This window comes from Acipenser ruthenus, chromosome 28, assembly GCF_902713425.1.
Source record: "Acipenser ruthenus chromosome 28, fAciRut3.2 maternal haplotype, whole genome shotgun sequence".
Lineage (NCBI taxonomy): Eukaryota > Metazoa > Chordata > Actinopteri > Acipenseriformes > Acipenseridae > Acipenser > Acipenser ruthenus.
Genome location: NC_081216.1, coordinates 17037412 through 17056557, shown reverse-complemented (window position 1 = coordinate 17056557; position 19146 = coordinate 17037412). Strand labels below are relative to the sequence as shown.

At 38.8% G+C, this 19146-nt stretch overlaps 1 protein-coding gene across 2 annotated transcripts in view; it reads right to left on the bottom strand.

Moving 5' to 3' along the window:
- Nucleotides 1–14285: 14285 nt before the first annotated feature.
- LOC117434453 (dual specificity protein phosphatase 8-like) overlaps nucleotides 14286–19146 on the bottom strand; it is a 72964-nt gene continuing 68103 nt past the window's right edge. For both annotated transcript variants that reach the window (XM_034057012.3, XM_034057014.3), the window contains 3 exons: nucleotides 18620–18779; nucleotides 18284–18407; nucleotides 14286–17837 (listed from right to left, as the gene is read on the bottom strand). In XM_034057012.3, the coding sequence (XP_033912903.1) occupies nucleotides 16679–17837; nucleotides 18284–18407; nucleotides 18620–18779 (1443 nt within the window). In that variant the 3' untranslated portion in view covers nucleotides 14286–16678. The remainder of the gene's footprint in view (nucleotides 17838–18283; nucleotides 18408–18619; nucleotides 18780–19146) is intronic.

Here is a 19146-nt window from a genome sequence, read left to right as displayed (position 1 = left end):
AAATGACCAAGGAAGAGAAACAGTACCTGAATAAACAAGGCTTGCAAACAGAGATGACTTTAACATGTGTTTCTTTCAAAACTGCACATTTGAGGTGTAGCGAAAGGAAGTGCATGACAGGTAAGCATTTTGTTCAAACCACTTTACTGTGGAAGGGTTAAAAGTGATAGCACACTCCTAAAAACATTACGTTTCATGAAACTATTGACCAGCTTGGAGAAGGGGCTCTTGTTTCTCTTTCTTTAGCAGTTCTGATGCCGCCTGGTCAGGCACAGCGATAGTGCAGTGCAGTCACCCTCTTTATCAACACTGCCTCTATAACCACAGCCGACAAGGTCATTTCCTGAAACCCAATCTTGTTATTGATATGGACTCCAATCAATATTGCCACATCCGCACCAGGAATCAAAAACAGCACAGCTAATTTTAGCACATGAGCTCATTTGTGGGAGACTAGGTTACACCGTGGCGCTGTTCACTGATAAAGACTTTCCTCCTCTGGGACCCAGCTGGGTTCAAATCCAGCTCAGATCATTTAAACCTTGCTACATTCACTTATTTATTTCATGTATCTGGTTGTCTTTTAGTTTCAAATGTTTTTATTCAAATTGTCCAGTGAAATATTCAGTTAATGTAAAAATATAAAGTAACAGATTATGACTAATGACATAGATGAGTTGATATATATATATATATATATATATATATATATATATATATATATATATATATACACAGTCAGATGCATGTATAGATACATACATATCCATTCCAGGTTTTACTATGAGCTTTATTAGCTACAGTGTGCAGGCAACAAGCTCAGGTGTGTTCTATTAAACTCAAACTGCTTTCATTTCCATCCCTTAAATCCATTTCAATATACATAAATAGATATGCAATGTAGAGCTATATACATATTCACACATCAGTTTTCAGTTCTCAATTATCCATGGTTGTCTTTTAGAGCTGAAAGAAATGAGTTGGAAGTTTGTAATCCCTCTATGGATGAAAGGCAAACCACAGTAATTCAACAGGTAAACAGACAGTGAAATAAAAATGAAAATGTAAATCGAAGCGCTACTCTTTGATCATGTTGCCATCCATTTCTAATCCACTTTGAATATATGAAAGCCTTTTTAATCCAAAGAGTTTTGTCTTGGTGTGCTTTAACAAGCGCCTGGGTAGCGGATTGGAAATCAATGGGGCTCTTAGCACTTATTGATGTTGAAGCCTGGATACACAGGTGTAAAACTAATTAAGAGCTTACCTTTCCACAGCTTGCACAGTGATCTACCAAGCCGTTAGGTTAGATTCTGGTTTTCATAACCTTGTTACACAGTGAAAGTATATTAAAAATAACCTAGTGTGTGCTACATACTACTGCAGGTGAATGTCCAACCGCTGCATATATAGCTCAACATATTCAATCCACACTGGGTGAACTACAGCAGCAGACAAATAACAGCAGTTGGCTGTGGTGAATGATGCAATCCTCCCATTATATATTTCTACAGACAGGCTGTTATTCAGAAAAGCATTAGAGGGCATCTCTATGGAGCCAGCTCTTCCTGCTTGTTCATAAATAAGAAATGAAAGGTGCAGGTAGCATTCAAACTCTTCCTTGCTGGATCCAACAAGCAATTCGAACTCTATCCCGTACTGCGATCACTTCAAAGTTCTTTACTTCCCTTTCAGGCCAGAGAATTGAAAAAAGCACTAAATATTGTTCAGTTTGACACACCTTTTTACACTCATAACTTTAAAGTCTATTTCAAAGCTCTTTGCAAATGTCAGCATTAGTGCACTGATAGTGTAAGGATTATTATTATTATTATTATTTATTTCTTAGCAGACACCCTTATCCAGGGCGACTTACAATCGTAAGCAAATACATTAAGTGTTACAATACAAGTAATACAATAAGAGAAAGAAATACAATAACTTTTGTTCAAGCAAAGTACAAGTGTGACAAAACACAATTCAATAATACAGCAGATAGTAGTGATAGTTACATCAGGATATGATTAAATACAAAATACTACAGGTTAAACACTTGGCAGATTATAGTATTCTGAAGTACAGGATTAAATGCAGTAAAATAGGGGGCAGATAAGAGCAAAATAAAGCACATTTAAATGAAGGGTGATAGTGTCCCAGGATACAAACAGAGGAGTTCTACAGGTGCTGTTTGAAGAGGTGAGTCTTAAGGAGGCACCGGAATGTGGTCAGGGACTGGGCAGTCCTGACATCTGTAGGAAGGTCATTCCACCACTGCGGAGCAAGGGTGGAGAAGGAGCGGGCTCTGGAGGCAGGGGAGCGTAGCGGAGGTAGAGCTAGTCTTCTAGTGCAGGCGGAGCGGAGAGGTCGAGTGGGGATGTAGGGAGAGATGAGGGTCTGGAGGTAGCTGGGTGCAGTCTGGTCAAGGCATCTGTAGGCTAGTACAAGAGTCTTGAACTGGATGCGAGCGGTGATCGGGAGCCAGTGGAGTGAGCGGAGTAGTGGAGTAGCGTGGGCGAAGCGAGGCAGAGAGAACACCAGGCGGGCAGCAGAGTTCTGGATGAGCTGGAGCGGACGGGTAACACAGCAGTAACGATCCATGATGGGTTACGGATCTGAAAAGCCAGAGCACTTGTTATTTTTCTTCCTGCATTGATTTACAGGACCCCAGCGGCCATTGTGAAAAAAAAAAAGCTTTGAAACAGACTTTAAAGGGTACATAAGGACCTTTTTATTTTATTGTGTTGCATGCTCCCATGTGTTGCTACAACTGTTTACGTAAGGTGTGTGTATTGTTTTATTTATTTATTTATTTATTTATTTATTTATTTAAATTTTGACCACTTTTTTAAACTTTTAAATTGCATTTCTTGCCTTAAGATGGCTTCACGTGTATCCGCATGGACCTCTCAGAACTACATTTTCCATCATCCTCCTGCTCACATATGTAACTGAGATGCAACATGTGGGATGTGTAAATCTATATTTTTCATAACCCTGCTACTTACCTGCTTTCAACTTGACTGAACCGACACGCATTACATTGAAAACATGAGACAAATTGACCTTTTAACTCTGCTGTCCTCACCTACTGCACGTATATAGAATAGGTGGGACCGGCAGAGTTGAGCGGTTCATCATTTGAATGGAACGAGGAAGGCTGCTCAGTGCTTAGGCTCAAAGCCAGGTAAAGGTAGACTGAGTAAAACATAATGGAGCACCAGGTCCCAGAACCACTCAGCATTATTGAAAATACCCTGGTAATGTAAAAAAAAAAAACAATTCCAATAACATGTTATGTTTTCATGAGTAAAGGTCATTTTGAAGCAGAATGATATACAGTAGTGACCTAATCTGGTTATGGAGAGGAGAATGATCCATTCTTCTGTTTGTGTGCCTTGGGCTCCAGGCTGACTGAATACTGAATGACTCATACTGGATGATGATGGTACGAGAGAGAGCGAGAGAGAGAGAGAGAGAGAGAGAGAGAGCGTGAGAGAGAGAGAGAGAGAGAGAGAGAGAGAGAGAGAGAGAGAGAGAATACATAAATATTATGCAACACTAGCGGCTCCCAGATTCTAGCACTCTGCTGCTAATGCACCAGAGAGTGCAGCTAATGGGTTATTGGATACAGACTAACACTGACCTCACTGAGGTAATGCAGCCCTCCAGTCTGGACTACAATCCTACTCTTATAGGACAAGGCGTCAGCATGTCAGCTTCACTTGTCAGCATTCCGGGTGTTTTTTTTGGTTTTTTTTCAGCAATTGGTTGGAATAAATGGTTTCTTTAATCCTTCCACAGTTCTTTCAAATGTGAAGGAAGGGTTTGCCCCTTGTGGGAAATCATCACATCCTTTTGCTACAGTATTGGACTTCACTGAGGGCTTGTGGTTCTACTCATTTGTACAGAGCAGCCAAGTATAGCTGGTATATAAAACCCCTGCATGGGTTTACATCAATTACATTGTAGACAAAACATGCCTACTTTTAAAATCCCTAAATTGAGATCTTATGAGCCACCGTGCCTTCGTATATCAAGCACCTCATCTTTAGAACTCATTGTCTTTGAACATAAAAACAGCCTCAGAAATATTTATTTGCAAATCCTGTAAATACCGACTAATACCTGGATCATATAAATCGGAATCGTTTTGATGCTTTCTTTTTTATTAAATGTTTTGGTCCTGTTTGAATGATTTGTCTCCCCCTTGTAAAAAGATGTATATCTCAAGGGTAATAACCTGGTTAAATAAATACATTTGAAAATTTGAATTTGATAACAATCATTTAGGATACAGTCACTCCTGGATCAGTATACCTTGGGAATTTTTACCTTGTCATCTTTTACAAATCTGTTTATTTGCTCATCGGGTCAACAGATACAGTGCAATGTGTGATGCAGTAATCTGGAGGCAGTGTGGTCCGTTGCTTCCAGCTGCACAATGTCCACTCAGCAGATGTCATTTGTCTACGTGCTGTTGTAAATAACAACCACAGGGTCATTTATAATAAGTGTGCCTGTTCAGTTCAAGTCTTACCAAAAATAGGGTAGGAGAGAAATAACCAATATATGACTTACTGAACTAATGAGAAATTCATATGAAGTAATCACACAAATATTTCAATCTGAAACTAACATAAATCCATCATGAAAAACTACTCACTCGAATACATGATTTCAATAAGAAAAACATTGGTTCAGTAATACTGTAATTGCATTTGAATTGCTTACATTTGTTATTATTAATCTTGAAGCCACTCTCAGCCAATCAAAACAGCAGATTCCAAAACATTCCAGGACATGAATAACGGCATTAACCATTGTCTTTTTTTTTAATTAAAACGTGATTTAATGTCAGTTTAAATTTACAGGTGACCCTGTCGGTCTGTGGTTCTCTTGCCCACCCAAAGTTCTCACTAGAAGACACCATAACACTATAAAAGATGGTCAGATGTACATATTAACTTATATAAAGTTTTCCCAAAGTTTCATACAGATTGATGATAGCACTCATGTAGAAATAAATACAATTAAACACATGATATATTTTTTCCACGAAGAATCTCATTGTGCTCAAACGAAATACAACACACCTTTAAGGTGAGTGCAAAATCAGAATCTCTCTGTAGGCCAGTGTGCACTATCAGAAATTGTGCACATTGAAAAAACAGAAATGCAAAAAATCTAAAAAAAGATGTGAAACAAAAGCCCCCTGTTATGCAGTGTGGCACGTTGCAGGGAAAGCTATTCCACAGCTGTGAAAATACACTTCCAGTAACATTGTATCAGCAGCATTTAAACTCTCCCACTAACACAGAGAACTTTTCCTTTGTATTCTCCTCAGCAGAGCGGAGCACCACTAACATTAAGACGCAGGCCCGAGGTTACGTAAGGGCGTCGGGTCCTAATGGAAATAAAGCAAGAAATCCTGTTTAGTTTAAGGAGGTGTTAGTCACTCGCTCCAGTTTGTGGAAAGTCAGGAACACACAGTGCTTATGTAACAAGCTCAACATTTTCCATATTTAAGCTCCAGGCCGTCATTCATCACCGTGTGGTAACAATGAGTTTCCAATTCAAACACCAGGCTTCCAACATCAGATCTACCTTTCAATATGCTTTTATTGATGGCTACCGTCCAGCTCATCGTCTCTACAGTACTCACAAAGTCCATATGAGCCTGGGGTGGATGTGAAGGGCTTTTTCTAGCAGAGAGTATTTACTGATCCCCAAACGAACAAGGATCTGGCAGTACATCCTAGTCAGAACCACTCATCTGTGATGTAATTGAGCTTTATGAATGTACCATATGTAAGCCAGAACTCTCAGACTACAGGACCACACACCGTAGTCTAGGCTATTTTTTTATTAGCCACTACTGTACTACATACAGAACACTTGTACAGGATTCCTTTCTAGTAAAGGCAATTCAATTCTAAATAAAGTGCAGTATATATTAATGTTTGTTTTTGTACAAAAACTATTTTAAACTTTTCATCTAATTAATGAATACAGACTACATTTTGGAGTACAGTAAAATCTATCTAATTCTGAATCGTTTTGGATTGGAAAATTGTGCCGGATTCTACAGTGTGCTGTTTTACAGAGGCACTGTACAATCTAATACTTGGAGCAGCAGTGTGGAGTAGTGGTTAGGGCTCTGGACTCTTGACCGGAGGGTTGTGGGTTCAATCCCCAGTAGGGGACACTGCTGTTGTACCCTTGAGCAAGGTACTTTACCTAGATTGCTCCAGTAATAACCCAACTGTATAAATGGGGAATTGTATGTAAAAATAATGTGATATCTGTATAATGTGAAATAATGTATAATGTGATATGTTGTAACAATTGTAAGTCGCCCTGGATAAGGGCGTCTGCTAAGAAATAAATAATAATGATAGACTAACACTGTGAATGGAGCTCTTGCTAGCATTTGAATAGGAGGAGGGCCAGACCGCAACACTTGTATAATCAATTCATAGATTCAAATAAAAAAAACAGGAAAATGTTCACACTTAGGCAGATAAAAATTATGCTAAAATTGTCTATTTATTGATTTATTCATAACACCAATGTACAAATACAAAAAGCACCAATGTTACAGCATTCAATAAATAGGGCTGGGAAAAAAAAAGAATTATTTTGTCATCACAACTTATAATAATAATAATAATAATAATAATAATAATAATAATAATACATTGCAATGAAAAACAATAGCAATGGAGGAGAATGGAACAGATGCAACAGCCACAAAGGAATTAAAGCTTAAAATCAGAAGAAAGACAGAGGAGAAAATAATCTTGACCAAAAACAGAAGCCATATACAGGGTGATAAGAAAATAAGTGACACACCATATCATTGATGTGGTAAACTTACTTTTTAATCACCCTTGTATATTAAAAGACATAATAATAAATAGTTCAAACACTAGATTTTGTCATTTACTTAAGCTTATTCCCATAGTTTACAACAAATACAAAGGAAACAAACAAGATCTGTAGTTGAATTTCTGTATGTGGGCATCATTTGTTAATTAAAGGGAATGAAAGGGATAAATACTAATAGTATGGGGACAATAAATAAATAAATAAATAAATAAAGACACCACTAAATAAAGACAGTTTAGATAATCCCAAAGTCTGAGGTAACACTTCTAACAATGTGTCTTGAAGTACTACAGTTGGAACAAACCTGCATGTTTTATTGGCAGTAGAGATGAAAAGTTAACATGGTTCAGTTCAGTTCTCTAACAATTCTTCTCGGACCTTGTACAGTGCCCCCCTTTGGTGAGACCTACACCTTGCCCAACAGTGACCACTGCTGGACAGAGCAAAGCAGCTTCAGTCCTCTCTGCCCTCTAGATTACTCTCTATGAAACCCTTGCACAGTTTAGTGCCCTCTACGGAAGAGACATCGCTATACAGTTTATTTTTTAACTTCAATATAATGTCAATAACCTCAAACAAGCTTTAAATAATAATAATAATAATAATAATAATAATAATAATAATAATAATAATAAAGTTCAGTTTCACGTGCAGACATGTTTATTATTCGTGCGGAATCATACATAATTTTAAAGCTATTTGGGGATGGCTTCTTTGAAGCATACCTGACTAGCTTTGTGTCCTGGGGCTAAATTAATCTTTGAGAGAAAGACACATACACACTGAAGCACACAAACAGTAAATACCCTGTCACACATACATACTTCTGCTTTATCATTACATTTTGGGTCTCTGGTGAAGGTATAAATGGTGTACTCCCTCTGGTGGCTAAGGAAAGTAATGCCAGCTGAAGGGCTGAAAGGAGTTTCATATCCACTCAGTTATACCGATTTCAATTTATGAACCAAATATCATTCAAGTCTAGTCACCACCATCCACCAAATATTTTGTACAATTCAAGCAAATAATTACAAAATGACTCCCGAATAACAGCTTTATACTACTCAATACGTCATATATATGCAATACAACTTGGTGTTGTAATATGATTCCTTAACCCAGTTGACACGAAAGTGACGAGGAATAACAAAAAATAAAAATAGCTACATACCCCATAGTCCATTCAAAAACATCACTTTCCACATGCAGTTTTAGTAGTATTATTTCATAAATGAGTATAGCATCCTTACAAAAGTCTTTTAATATTTAGATTGTGTGTCGCATTTTGGTGTGTGATGTCAATAGTAAAACTATTAGAAATTGTAATATGGAATTTCCATGGTAACACTAGTGAGTAGGGTTGATCGTTTTACACCAAAATACTGTGCAGTCGTACGAAGCAGTATACTGTATTACAGGAATTTTTAACATGTTTTGTGTCAGGGGTTGAATTGTTGTAATTGACAATCACACAACTGAAACTGTAGAAGTGCACTGCTTAAGGAACCAGAAGCATTAACAATGAGGATAAAATCTTCATTAACATGGGCCACACTGACGAGAACATGACCATTAGAACTGCAGTCTGAGTTGCTGTAAATGAATGAGCTTCGTGCTAATGCACCAAGGAGATATAGTATCTCTGCTTTGAATTCACTGTAATATAACAATACATTTAAACTCGTCGCTAAAAAGAGCGTTTAGTGAATTGACCAAGAGAATTCATTCTTTTAATTCAAGTGACATGGCAGCATTGCCAGTCTTGCTTCAAACCAAGCTCTTCTGCTTTCACCCAAGCCTGACCCACACAAAATATTTCACGATGCATCTGCCACTGACTGATTGCACAGACTATAGTTTTGGTATGTTGTTTTTCATTTTGTGGTATTTCAAATGTCCATTGGGACTGGGTGTGCACACTGAATATAAAGGCACAGCGCACGCTACCATAAGTGGGGCAATGTTTGGCAAAGCAGCTATTTACCCATAAACTAGAAGCCAAATTAAATCTATTTTCAATCTTTAAAAAATAAAGTCTCCTTGCCCGATTCATTTTAAGTGAACTGGATGTCTTTTTTTTTTGTAAATAACTGATACATACCAAAGTTCAAAATTCATAAAGTTTAACACAGCTTCAATGAATCAAAGACAATGCAATGCATCCATTTTTAATGCATGAAGTAAGTTGCTTTGTATTGCTATTGCAATTCAAATGAGCGCAGAAGCATATTGCAGAATATAAAAAAGGTTATTTTTTAAATCAAATTGGGACTTGTAATAATCATTACTTATTCAATACCAGATTGTCACAGCAGATGTTTTCATATCACATGAAGTGTGCAGGCCCAAGTCTGCACACACAGATTCAAAAGCATCACCTGTATGCGAATGACAGCATCTTGTATGCAGCTGAAAAGACCTCCCCAGATGGTATTTACAAAAGCCATTCACCGCTTTACAATACAATCTAATTAAGCCCAAACTGTTACTGAATGCAAGAAGAACCATGCCCTGGTAACCCATTCTCAGCTAACAGCATCAGGCCATTCACTCTTCCTTAACCACTATACAGTTCTATAAGTACCTTGGGGTCTGAATGGCTTCCAGACCAGAATCTTCATATTGCGCCCCCAGGGAGTGTCTGCAAATGTTAGCACAAGAAATACTTTGTTTTATATTGAGCTCCCTGCCGGGGGCCCCAATAGGAAGTGTATACTTTTAATTGTATTGTGGGCGAGGGAACGTTTGTCTGCAAAGTGATTGTGCCCTGAACCTTGCTTGTAATTTCTCCCATTCATTTCTATTTTAGCGTGACATATGCTAGTTACTATATTACACGTTTAATGTTATGATTTGAATTTCTTCCACTACAAAAAAAAAGCAACTGTTAAATAGTGACCCTAATTTTATATTAGGTTATAACAGTTTTAAATTAATGAAATGTGTTAGCCAGCTATACTTATGACCACTGGCCTTATCAAAAGACATTTTTAATGAACAAGACTAAAATTGAACAAAACAGATTCAACAGTAACAAAGAAAAAGTTGTGCAAATATGTAAGGTTTTACTAAAACTGCTTCTGTATTTTGTGCTCATTAAATATTTTAAAAAATCTACTTTGTTTACCGATTGCACTTCTTTTAAGATTTAAATAAGCTCTAAATCAAAAGAAATATTTTGGACTCAAGACCAGCCAGCTAGACAGCCCTGGTCTAGACTTTGCCAGGGACCGTATTAAACCTTAAGACAGTATTAAACCTCAGGCATTGGAGGCTTATTATCTTTATGAATATATGTTTTGTATGAGATATCCAGACAGCTGTGTGGCAGAAAATGACTGTGTTTGGGCACCTTCTATGATGGTTTGGCCAGGCATATGTATTGGTGGTCAATTAACTTGCATGTGACCAGCAATGTCAGGGCTATTACTATTGGGATCCCCCATCCCATTGTGAGATGTTTGACTAGCATTAATAACATCGTTCTGCTAATGTATAATAGTGTGAAATAATAGGCCAACACACACATATGAAGAGTTTCCAGCAGAAACCCTCAGCGGTGGACAGTTTATGAATGCGCTTTGTGGGAAACGCCAGAATAGTCCTCAATAAGCCATTTTATCAGGGTCTTCCCATTGCATTGCCTAGTGATGTTATAGGATTCCCTCCCAGAGGTTTTGACTAGTCTCTCTGGGTCTTTATCAGCAGCTCTTGTTGTCCTACTGTGGCATTCACAAGTCTGCATCTGATTGGTTGGATGGTTGAGTAGTGGCCAATGGGAGTTGTTGTTGTCTTGGGGTTACTTGTATTAGAATGTGACGATCATGTTCAATTTTAAATCTTCAATCAGTGTTAAACAGTTTGCTTATTATTAAAAAAGGTGTTTTCTAACTTTTAAAACCTATTTTTACTCATTTGGGAGATATTTTGGGAGGTCAAAAATGTGTGTAGTCTGTCAACCACAGTACCATAGCAAAATAAACAGCTTTATATTTGCTTTCTAATGGGCAATTTAGCCACCTAATAGGTTTGAACTGTTTTTGGAAGCAAGTGACTCAAATGAATATACAAATGTAATGGGAAGTTAAGGGAAACCTAATTATCTTTCTAAGGATGTGACAAGTCCACTATTATGTAATTGATGGATTCCTTACACTGAATATCTCCAATTGAACTCCATTGAGCTGCTGGAGTTCCATTATTCTTTAGGGCCATTGTAGGTCTGAGGGTCATGTCAACTGTCTGGGAAGCTCCAAACAAGAAAGTTCCTTATTCGCAGTTAGTTTGTTTGGAGTATCAAAACTATTCTATGGATATACAGGACAATTAATAAACAACACACGGAAGGAAACATCATCATAACAGAACACATCTTGGTAATACTTTAAAATAATGGCTGCGAATTCATCATGAATTCCGGCTGAATACCACAAGAATAATACCTGAATTTCTTATGCACTTCCGCGGAGTTCTGAAGTCATTCATTTTGAATTCACGTGGATTTAATTACCAATATTCATTCCATGTTCCTTTGTAACAAATAATGCTGATCACATGTATAAGGCATGCATTCATGCATGAATAAACACTTCTCAAAACCCCCTGGTGGGTGAGTAAGAGGGTGAGTAATGCATGTCTTATGCATGTGATCAGCATCATTTGTTACAAAGAAACATGGAATGAATACAGGAAATTAAATTCACATGAACTAACAGGGATGAATGACTTCAGATGGAATTCATGATGCATTTGCAGCCTTTATTTTAAAGCGTTACCCACATCTTTTTTGTTTAGTTTCAGGTTTACAAGCAGACAGTCATGGTGCCCAGTGTTGAGGACTGTGTGGACTTCCTGTTCATGTCTGCAAGTCATGGGCAAAGTGCTCATAGTTTAGCAGAGGCCTTCCATGAATTGTCTCCAGAAAGGCCAAATCCAAGTCACATGACAGAGAACCAGATTACCATGCCCAAGGCTAAAGGAGGAGCTGTATTGGAACATGTTCTGTAATGATGTTTTTTCAAATGCTGCATTGTTTATAAAATACCTTGTATACTAATACCTTTAGAAAAAAAGTTAAGGTAGATGTTTCTTAGGGCTTTTAATTTGTTAAAAGATCGATCGATTTATAAGACAAGTTAACTTTGATCAATTTTATTTTTGACTTTTATTATTGTTGAATATAATAAAGTGAATGCTGATTGGACATAATGAATGCATATACTGAATAATGAGAACATATATGTGAATATCATTTAAAAGCAAATGGTGAGATTAACATCCTCCTGTTTTTAGCTTTCTGTTACACCTTGTGAAGGTGGCTGTCTGCCTTATCTTTAGTTTCTTTTAATATTATTAAAAATCCCATTGAGTGTTTGAAATGTATAGAGTACCAGGATGTCAAACGTGCTAACACATTGAAGCAACATGTACAGAAATGATCTCTGATAGAGTGGTGGAAAAGTATATTTAGGATTATTAATCAGATTTTTATCGGCTTATAATGTAGTCAGACTCTGCAGAGCTACATTTTAAAAGACTGCGCATTGGACCCTATCCTGGAGTAACTGCAGACCATTACATCCTATACTTGTATTTTAAGCATGCTATTCTGAATTGGCTCCTAGTATTGATTCATGCATGTCTAGAGCTGGATTTGAAGTCTCCAGGAATAAAAAAAAGGTTCAGGTTGACCAGTTTGCTCCATCAGCCAGTTCCCCTTTTGTATGTGTACAGTTTATTCATCCCTATATATGTCTGAAATTACAAAATGTGTAGGTAAAGCATTGAGATTATGACCATTAAACAGAATTCTCTCAGTGGAAACTGATCAATTGTCTTGTGTCTGGGCTGACGTCTCTAATTTTGCTGAGCAAGCTTATTATGAAATAAATGGAATGAACTCTATAGCATAGATTTCCTCTGTATTTGTATATATTTTTTGTAATCTAGCAGCATTTGCATGAATTTTGGCTTCAGTTTAGATCCTCATGCTAAGCAATATTTTCTTAATAAAAGTTTAATGTGTTAGACCCTTAGCAGTGCAATGCTTATTTGAATGTGGGAGAGTCACGCTTGTCGGTTTGGAGTGAGCAGACCAGAACATAGGGCTGCTGTACTCTGAATCCTATGGTCATGAAATACTAGTACAGTAAACAAACTGAGATTCCCTTCACTAAGCTAATTATGTTTTAAGATATTAGGGACTAGGTAAAACGGTCTTCATAGAGCCCTGGCTTAATAGAGAGATCTCTCTAGATGTCACCAAATGTATAGGGATGGTCAGAATATGAAAACAGACTGAATCTTGAGAGCTTCAGCAGCAATTGCTGACTTATTTTCACATCTGCCTTTTACACTGCCTTCCAGCTACTGCCGGGTCTCATCAATCTAAAGAACCCTTTATTAAATATCTGAGTACTTAAAATGGATTGTATTCCTATGTAATGTATGCTAATAGGGAAAGAAGCTGCAATGGGCCATGGAAACAGTGGAACAACATCTAAGATTAGCACTGCTACTTAGACTTTCCACTTGGTGCAACATTTGTTTAGTTGTTAAGGAATGGTACAGAAAAGCAGTGAGTGGAGGGGCTTCTGCCTTTCTGATACTGTTTTGGGTTTGCTGTGCGTATCTTTAAAGTCTAGCATTGAATGTATTCACTGTACAGTGATTTACATAATGCACACGGTCTTTTAAAAACAAGCATCTCTTTTTTAACAGATATTCCCAAACATGTTATTTCAGAAATATGACACTGTAATTGTATCTATCTTGCATAAAGCCTTCTAAAAACGGGCTGAAAACTAATAACTTCTCACCCTTTCTGCATTAGCTATGGCATACTGAGCCTGTTGTATATTAGTCTTTATTTCCACTCTGCAAAAAACAGAAGTTAATTATAATCTGGACAGGACAAGTGGGTCTGTTTGGTTGCCTTTTTAAAGTACAGATAATCTAGAAAAGAGTGTGTGAAATCATATTATATCTAGGTCAAAAATCCATTAGTACCCTGGTGTTACTTACTAGTGGGTGTTATTCATTCATCATTTATTTTTAAACGTATTATTTTGTCCAGATTGTCATTATTAACCAATGATCGCATTCACAAGCCACCCCACAAAATACAAATGCCTGTTTTGTGTGAGTTTAAGAAGAATATTAATGTGGCATTAAAATGAAGTTATTTTATCTCCATAGACAAGGATATTAATACACTCAGATCTCCAATATTGTGGAATAACTAATAATCTTTCTGGTCTCGCCAGCAGGTGTGCCCATTGAGCTCCCCCCACCGAACCCTTCGTTTCATTTAAATAGAGATGTCCCACTAGATTATATTGTACAGTAGCAGCGATGATAGGAGAGTATTTACATTAAGTTACAAAAAATATTGCAGCTTATTTTCAATTACTTTCTTTACTGACATTTTTTAAGTTAAAAACAAACCTGAGATGAAACACTCTTTTTTTTTTTAGATTTCTTTTTTTTGTTTCGTTTCACAAACAAATACAAGGGGAGAAAAAAGCCTTACCATAAAACCTGAGGTATTTTGCATCAAGCAGCCAAAGGTATCTGAATATTTTATCTTAAAAAGTTACCTAAATTCATCCAATATAGATACACTGTTATTTACAACAAGATGATGATGATGATGATGATGATGATGATGATGATGATAATAATAATAATAATAATAATAATAATAATAATAATAATAATATTCAGGATAGCCTGCATCTTTCATTACATGTTTTTAAATAATAATAATAATAAAAATAAGAAACAGAAACAGAAAGAAAAAGAGTAGTCTTACGGCTTCTGTTGAAAGTAGGAGCGCGTAAGGTGGGATGTTTGCCGACAGCATCCATTAAAAAGAAAAGTTCAAAGTTACAATTAGGAAAAACCATCATAGAAAATCAATAACATTGCAGAGTAGGAATCAATCCCATTGGATCAAGGAACCTGAACTTCCAATACTTGTGTTGGCGTAGTGACTAGGAGCGCCCAATGAAACGCATTGCTGGGGTATTTTTGAGTGGGGTGGTAAGGGGTCTGTACCCCTTTTTTTGTGGGTCGAGACTTGAATTGGGTACCACCCCACCATTGAACCTTCCCCCACTGAAAATTTCAAAATGGCCTCTAAAATAGCTTGCTGCTATGGGAACTAAGCAGTGTGGCTTGGAGGACATCACATGGCCTGCAGTGGGGGATGCAAATTAACTGTTAACACCCTTCGACTTTGCTTACTGTTCTAGAAATTATTTTGCTTTATGTTACTAATGTAGCAATAATGACTAAAGTGACCATCTGCCTTTTTCGTGTCTAAGAAAAATGGCAGACTTCTGAACACTGACTTGGGTACTGATTGTTCCTTTAAAAGGAGACCTATTCCTGTTTGCTTTGAGACTACATTCAGCACGTCTTTGGGTAATCAGATTAGAACATACATTCTCAGGGTGTGGATCATCATCAAGTCTCGTTTGGAAGCGTTCTGGACACCTAAAGGCTGCTACCTCACCACGTTCCACCTCTGAAGCCTTGAATAGCATCATACTGCAAGCCATTGTGTAGTACGGTTATACCACAGAGATTGAGGTTTATCAAATGGATAATAAAAAACAACACATCAACCAATGCTCTGATGCTGCCAAATATTCATATGGCATAAACGTGTGTCCTCCGCACCATAGCTTAGAATATTCTGATTAGACCACAGCTGTAGAATGGGTTTCCAAAGATAGTCAAAACCGAGGCAAGGCTACCGCTTGGCTTGGGAAGCCAATAGTACTACGTACTGAACATATTGGCAGCAGTTTGAGTTTCTGCAAGCAAAGCTTCCATTCTTCCATTGAGTCTGGGGTATGCAATTGTGCCAGCTCCAAGTGTTAACTGAATGTGGCTCAAGATTCTTAGAGAAGAACAAAGTGCATTTAATGGCAGATGTTTCCCTAAGTCTTCAGGGCTGATACAGACAGAAATAAAAACCCATATATGCCTTGTATTGCTTGGAATTTGTATGTTTCAGTAAAACTGATGAGCGAGAGAGAAAGAAAAAAAAACAAGTCCACCAACATTATATTATTTCTCATTGCCAGAATGAACAGATAAAATAAATTAAAACTATACTGGAGGAAATATTAAAAGTCAGTTAAAATTGCAGTAAAATCATTTACCTTTATATATATATATATATTTATTTCATATAAAGCTTGACACTGCGACTCGGCAGCACGTTGTCGAAATGGAACCCACTGCTCTGAGCATGCTCAGAATAAACTTGGGGAGGAGCACATCATTCATAAAAAGGAGTGGCTGCCGTTTAGCTTTTAAAATACAAAGCCCAATTAGAATGGTGAACTAGTGTCAAATTGTGGAACACTCACTTTGTACTGCACTGTGCTACAGTACGTACCACGGTTTCACCAAATAATGGGTAAGTCAGCTCAGGCCTCATTCTCCTTAACAAGGAATCCTTCATAAATTCAGTACCACTGTATACCATGGTCAGGATACCACACGGCTCTGGTGTGCATTGTGAAGCAGCGTGGTATCCACATAACCCAAAGAACCGGTACAGCAAAAATTGTATGTGTGTGGAGGCCATTGTGGATTACCATAGCAACCCTGCTTCTTCCCCTTTTTCCTGGCATACTCAGAGGCCAAGAGGCTCAAGACTGTTCTTTTGTTTTTTAAAAATCATAAAAATAAAACAAGTATAAATAACCACCCCACCCACTCTTACCCCCCAAATCCTTCCCCATTAAATAGTTCCCTTCCTTCTGCGTGTCTGTCAGGAGACCTCGATGATTTCCATGCTCCCGGAGAAGCTTGACTGTTTGCCTATTTTGCCCAGGTCTTCCCTGGACCGGTTCTCCGAGATGCTCTCCTCAAACTCCATCTGGCAGCTCCTGCGCTTAAACTGCTTGTCCACCGTGCTGCTGCTGTCCTCGTGCCAGCTGCCCCGGGAGTCTCGGTGCTCCTGAGGTTTGTCCCGCAGCCGCACCGCCTCACAGCCGCTCGGGAGCCCGCTGCAGCTGAACGAGGTGTAGGTCGAGCTGCTGCCAAACAGCATGGAGTTCCCACTGCCACTACTCCCGTGAGCGGGCTGACAGTCTGTACTAAAGTACCAAGGGTTCTCGCCTGTAGGAGTACCGGGGGTTGTGGCTTGTACCGTTTCCCTGTGCTTGTTCCACACATTCATCCCGTTGGACCCTACTAGTGGCTGATGGCTGTTGGGCAGGCCCAGCAAGACCGAGGTCTTTAGATTGTCATCCAGGCTCGGGCTCTTCTGCATGGGGCCTGCTCTGTTGAAGTTCAAGCTTAAAGAGTTGGCCAGGGAGCTAGACATGGGACCCCCGGCACTCCCGTTTTGCTTCGGTTTCCTCCGCTGCCGTACCTTGGCCTCACTGCTCGGCTCGGCCGCCCCGGGGCTATCAAGGACCGGAGAGAATTGGCAGAATCCATTGCTCCCGCCGGGGCTGTCTAGCTTGTAAAGCTTGGGGACGTCTTCGGAGTCCATAGGAGTGGTGACGGTGGGCGTCCGCGGGCAATTGCTCGGGGAGTAGGCAGACTTGATGTCCAGGGAGAAGGAACGCTTGAGCCGGTTGGTGTCGAGGATGCGTTCGGCTGACAGGTGCAGGCCGTTCAGACCCTGCTGGAGTGTGGTGGGGGAGGCCAGCTTCGACTCCCTTTTCTCTGGATCGGGCTGGGACTCGGAGCCCTTCTTTGCTTCGAAAGCCCCTGAGGTAGAATGCCCGTTCTCCTGGTTGGTGTTGGCGATGCGGGTCTCCACTTCCTTCTTCTCGGGCTCCACCTCCTGCCTCTCCTGCTGGGGCTTGCTGGAACTGGAGGACCAGGTTTTCAGCATCTTCATGTCCTTCTCGTACTCAAGCAGCTGCCCCAGGAAGTTAAAGTTGGGAGATATCGAGGGCCTCCGGTCTTTAACAAACCTTTGGGATCCCAAAACAGAATTATTGTTAGAGCTTTCTAGCTAGTAGGCAAGTTAGTAGGCAAGTTACCTTTAGTGACCTGACTGGGTTTACAAAAGCCATGCTGTTAATACATTTACCAGGAATCAACTCAGAACTTTAACTGAACTGCTTCATGCAGACAGAACTGAAATTCAACCGAGTGTCCTTTCGACCGTGAAAGAACTTCCTGCTTGCCATTTCCGATAAAGTCATCCCTTCGATTTATTTTCTTGGTTATTCTCTATAGAGGTTTCTAAGAAAGATAAGCTACTTTTAACCCTTTTGGATTATACAGAGATTTGCAGTCTCGAACACTGCTCAAATAAATTTACATTGAATTTTTTTTTTTTTTTTAGCTCAAAGTGGCCTAATATAAACCAATCCACCAAGAACAAGAAAACTACTGCAACTCCGAAAAACAATACCTGTATGCATCGTCCGAGGACAAGCCCATGGTCTTCATGATGTAGGCGATGGCTATCGTAGCTGACCTTGAGATCCCAGCCAGGCAATGCACGATCACTCGACAATTGGACACCTTTGCTTTATCTGAATGGAAAGGACACATTTTTAACACCACAATGTAATACATTGTTCTGGCTTTAGATATGCATATGCAAAGACCCAACATGCACATCTCTTTTAAGTGTCTAACCTACATCTGGTTAACAACAGTAGCCCGGCTTCATTTGAATATCCCTGGTTTCCCTATAACAAATGAGAATCAGGATTAGACTACTGTGCAATAGAGCCATGCTTACCAATAAACCCATTGGTTTTGTCCAGCCAAGGCAAAAGCTTCTCACAGTAGTTATCGTTGACAGGAATGCGCATGAAATGGCTCTCGGAGATGAAGTCCGGCTTCGGGCACGAGTTGCTAGCATTCAGGACAAAGGTGATGCCATTCTGTGCCATCAAATCCTAGAAGAAATAAAGCAAATATGTTATACTTTGCGGCTACTTCGCAGTAACAGTGACCACAAAGCACATTCTTGACCCACCTTAATAAGACTCTCATGCATAGCAGTTCCTGGTTTAACGATACGCTGTGGTTAATCAAGTTTGTAGTAAAACCTGGAAAGGGTTAAACTGCTATGCAGTAAGAGTCTTATTTCCATGCCTGCATAGCCAGACTCATAATGAGAAAAGAACTAGGTTTAAAGAAGCCAGATTGTGTGTGACCAAGACATCTATTAAGTAATTAAGCTTAGCTCACTTACATAAAGATACAGGGACATGATCAAATACAAATTAAGCTGTACCTAATTCCCTTGGCATTTAACACTCA